Consider the following 5,085-nt stretch of genomic DNA (forward strand, 5'->3'; position numbering starts at 1 on the left):
TGTGTCAGTACTACTGGATTCGTTTCCCTTGATTTTACGGATCCTATTCCACACAGATTTCACAGAGGTTTGGGAATTCAACTTGGAGACATATTTTCTCCAAGATGTTTTCTTACTTTGTCTGATCTCTCTGTGGGCCTTTGCCTTAGCAATACGATAGGCAGAGAGGTTGTCCCAGGTGGGTTCCCATTTAAACCTCTGAATGTGGCTGTTTCGTTCCTTAATAGCATCTTTGCATGATTCATTGAACCATGGTTTAGTGAAACGTTTCGGCACTGCCGAAGTCTTGGGAATAGATTCTTCTGCAATTTCTTTCAAAATGGAAGTAAAAGAGGACATGAGATCGTCAATGGCAGATTGTTGCAAACGAGTGCTGCAACTGATCCCAGTCAGCCCTCCATAACTTCCATCTTTGAACTCTTTCAAGTGATGGTGGTCCATCATTCTCAAAAAAAATCGGAAAGTGGTCACTGCCACAGGGGTCTGGACCGACTTTCCAGGAGAAATCCAGAAACAGTGATGGACTACATAAAGTTAGATCAATTGAAGTGAAAGAGCCACTTGCAGCGTGAAAATAAGTTCGACTTTTATCGTTAAATATAATTAAGTCATTTTTGAGAATTAAGTCTTCTAATTGTTTGCCTCGAGTATTTACATCCTCGCATCCGCACAAAGTGTGGTGACCATTGAAATCTCCCATAACCACAAAAGAGCTAGGGAGTTGGTCGAAGAGATTTTGAAGATCTTTGGGATTGAAGTTGAAATTATTACGAGGAGGCAAATAGAGAGCATAAAGTTATAGTTTTATGGGCTGTGACCTTTACAGCCACAGCTTGCAAATTAGTATTTAATGTAATTACACTCTGAGGGATATTTCATTCACTAAAATGGAAACACCCCCAGCTCTGTTATCAGTTTCCTGAAACTTGTGATAGAGGTTAAACCCTCTAATATTAATATTGTCAGTGTCCTTCAGGAAAGTCTCCTTCTTTTTCTGACCTGCCTCCTGCTGCTGAGCAGCTTTTGCAGTTTTCTTCTCCACGTTTACAACATCGGATATTTTTTTTGTACTTTGCATCATCGCATTGCCACGTCAAGTCTGTATTTACTGAAATACTTTTGGTGGAGACCTTTACTGCAGCAGCAACAGCATATGATGCTGCTACTCTAGCAGGTTGAAATCTCTCCACCAGTTTTCTGGCAACCTCCTGAACCTTCTTCCACATCGGGCACTCTTCTCGAGTACGCGAAATGATCTCCCTTGCAGTTTGTACATACAAGGTCTTTTTTGCAAGTTTTGCAAGTCAGTTTGCCTCGACAGGTATTTTGACCATGGCCATATTTTTGGCATTTGAAGCATCGAAGTGGATTAGGAATGAAAGGCTCAACAGGAATGTTCAGGTATCCAGCCTTAATCGAATGTGGAAGGGTAGGAGTACTGAATGTTAGAATAAAGGTATTCGTTGGAACCAATTCGTTGTTGCTCCGAACCTTTATTCTCCTGACGACTGTGACATCTTGTGAAGTAAGATTGTCACAGATTTCCTCATCACTAACACCTTCCAAATCTCGGCATCTGATAACTCCCTTCGAGGAGTTGAGAGAAGTGTGTGGCAGTACGATGATGCGAATGTTGGCTAGAATAGTCGACTTGGGAAGACATTTAGAATGCTTTTTTGTCGAACATTCGACCAACAGCGATCCGTTTTTCATTTTTGTAACATTTTTTGGCTCCCCGGCTAGACTGACAAGCCCCTTTTGAATAGCGAAAGGTGACAATTTTTTCAAGGCCCCATCATCAGTGGAACTGATGACGAGGAATCTTGGCTAATTTGAAGAGATCACACGTGATTTCTTCGTAATGGATTTTGAGGCAGTCATGGACTCTTCGTCAAAAGATGAGGAGTCCGAAACATCGGTGTGGACCCTTTTCAGGGCCCCATCAGTTGTTTTTAATTTAGTAGTATCCATGTTAAATGAATCATTATTCGTCAACCATGCCCCCCACCCACCACAGAGTCCAACCAGGGGACACAATGCTGCGGATAACCAGCAGACATACATGCCAGGGATACATGGTTAATATACGCAGGCAAAGTAAAGAAAAAACGTTAGTTTACCTGATTGACCCTAGCCACCGCCCCAAGAGCAAATCATACAAATGGTATTCTCAGCAATGTTCGTTCATGACAAATTAAACAAAACGGGGGTTGGTTTGCTCTTGAGCTTGACGTGACCAGACGATTGATCAGGTCAGGCCTTCCTGACCACCCGTCTAGGTGAACTTCAGGCCAAAGTGATGTATTGCCAGAAGTCATACACGCAGGTATGCCCGAACTCAAGCACCAGGATCCCATCGTCCATTTTCACGGGTCGCACCTCACGGCAAACAAGGCGCCTCATACGAGGAGATGTGCATTTATTGGCCATTCTATAAAAGAATGTTCACCCCTGCACCACGGTGAGGTTAATGCACACGCAGGGGCCAAAGGTGTTGCAGTCAACACAGACTTAATCTGGCATTGTGACGAAGCCAAATACAGAAACTGTCTAACATAGAGAAAGCTCAAAAATTGGTGCAAAACGCTGCACCCCGAGCACAAAACTCAAGTGTCACTGGATTTTTAAAATCCACCAAGTAGGTTGAGCACTAGTCTTCCTAAGACAGTAAATGACAGAAATCTAGGAAGTACTTTCAGGCCAGCTGAACAAGATTGAACTATGTTCGGTCCCGATCAGCAGTATGTACGAAACTTTGGCCGATATCGGTGATGATGATATGGAGATTTCTCATCTCCAGATCATTGCCGATCACAAAGACCACCAGCAAAGCCAAAGATAAAACCAATATTTCCTCCATGAAGTACCTTTGTCAGTTTATTTCCAAAGCGATAATTGCAGAATGCATAAGTTAACTGTATTTTCCTGTGAAGGTTGTATGGCCGGCCTAGAATGTTTTTCATCGAAAGCAGAGATTAAAAAACAAAAACGGTATTTGGTATATATTAGATGCATTTTTAGACAAAACGTTTGTATACTTCTTTGAAAATGATCAAATCACCATTTCACTGCCATTTGAGAAGTACGTTGGTGGCTTATCACTGCCTCGTTCCTGTTGTAAATTTCCTCAATAATCTACGACGATAGTAAGCAGATTCCAGGCCAGTTTCCCGTCTTATTTGTATGTCTACTTGTAATGATTAAGTTTGGTGTTCATCTTCAATTGCATCTCCCGCTATGCTGAGTGGATTACAGAGTCAATCATGACCCAGAACATCACGTCCTTTGAAATGGAACCGACAATCTGGTAGGTATACGACTAAATGTATTCAATGTATTAGGGGTGAACTTTACGTCCTTTGAAAGTGAACCGGTAATCTGGTAAGTATACGACTAAATGTATTAGGTTCGTGTGCATCGACGTACAAGCTCTCTACTGGAGTTGTTTTGAAAACACCAAGACAAAATCCCCAAGTCCCAGGTTGTGTATAGGATCTAGCGTCTGCAAGTAAGACTTACACACCGGCGTGCTGACCCATACATACACACTGCACCTATTAATCAAGTTTCGATCTACTCCCCATTCAGTCTTGCCAATAACTTAAAATATTGAGGCTTTTAAACCCTATGATGTTTTAAATGGGGCACAAAAGAGGCACACGACTCTGGAGCCAGAAAGGCGTAGACCCTCCAGCTGTTGGAAGAGAGTACATAAATAATGGACATGACTAATGGGTTTGACATCATTATTATGTTATTTGGTGTGAAATCTACTTTTTTCTGAAATGTTTAACGACACCCCAGCACAAAAGATAAATATACCGATTTTTTCGTGTATTTGTTTCTTAAGCCCCCGTATATGTGATGACCAGATGTAGATCAATATTGAGTCCCCGAGTTCATCTTCATCAATTGCAGCACTCGCCATGATCCGACAGGAGTGGATTTCCGAGTCAATCATGACTCAAAACATCAATGAATTTGTCATGGAACCGGTAATCCAGTAAGTATCCAGCTAAACGTATTAAGATAATGTTTAAGGACACAAATACAGATCGGATGTTACGTATTATAGACAAAACCTGTAAATAGGTTTATTTACGGTGAGAAGTGCTAGTTACTAATTATAACCATTTAAAATTAATGAATGGACAAGAATAGATGAATGTACCCCAGCACAAAAATACACATCGGCTATTCAGTGTCAAAAAAGGTAAGTATTATTTATATAATTCTAAGGAGCTGGGGGAGGGGGAGGAGAGTATAATACAATACAATAAATAAATCAAGGCAAAGTATATTTTAAAATTTTGTATAGAAATAAAAGTGTTTTAAAGGGACATTCCTGAGTTTGCTCTAATTATTAAAGATGTTATCGACTAACAGAGAGTTTTTAACGGCTGTAATTACATACCAAATATATTTTTCTGCATTAAATATTAGTGGCTGTATATTAAACGTGTTTCTGATCGTTCTAATATTTGTACTAGCTTAAATTTCATTTTATTTCTTAAAAAAGATTTGTTCGTACGTACGAAATTATTTGAAGAAAAAATCCAGTTTGGGCTTCTTACAAATATTAAGACGACCAGAAACACATTGAATATACAGACACTGATATTCTAAACAAGAAACTATATTTAATATATGTTTAGTCGTAGAAATATTTTATTAATGATTACGTTTGGTGTTCATCTTCGTCAAGTGCAGCTCCCGCTATGGTCAGGCTGGAGTGGATTAGAGTCGATCATGAACCAGAACATCACGTCCTTTGAAATGGAACCGGTAATCTGGTAAGTATACAACTAAATGTATTCAATGTATTAGGTTCGTGTGCATCGACGTACAAGCTCTCTACTGGAGTTGGTTTGAAAACATCAAGACAAAGCCCAAGTCCCTGGTTGTGTATAGGATCTAGCTTCTACAAGTAAGACTTACATCCCGGCGTGCTGACCCGTACATACACACTGCACCCATGATCCGCCTGCGTAAATAGGAATGTAATCAAAGTACCTCTCTTCACAGCGAATCTATTCGAAATATGTGTCAGAAGACTCGTTTTACGACGAGATTAAATATTTGCGA

At 40.3% G+C, this 5,085-nt stretch overlaps 1 protein-coding gene across 1 annotated transcript; it reads right to left on the minus strand.

Moving 5' to 3' along the window:
* Positions 1-1,167: 1,167 nt before the first annotated feature.
* On the minus strand, positions 1,168-1,713 carry LOC121390316. The gene has a single exon (XM_041522099.1). The coding sequence runs from the start codon at positions 1,711-1,713 to the stop codon at positions 1,168-1,170; it is 546 nt and encodes a 181-aa protein (XP_041378033.1).
* Between the last annotated feature and the right edge of the window lie 3,372 nt (positions 1,714-5,085).

The sequence above is a fragment of the Gigantopelta aegis genome, chromosome 15, assembly GCF_016097555.1.
Source record: "Gigantopelta aegis isolate Gae_Host chromosome 15, Gae_host_genome, whole genome shotgun sequence".
NCBI lineage: Eukaryota > Metazoa > Mollusca > Gastropoda > Neomphalida > Peltospiridae > Gigantopelta > Gigantopelta aegis.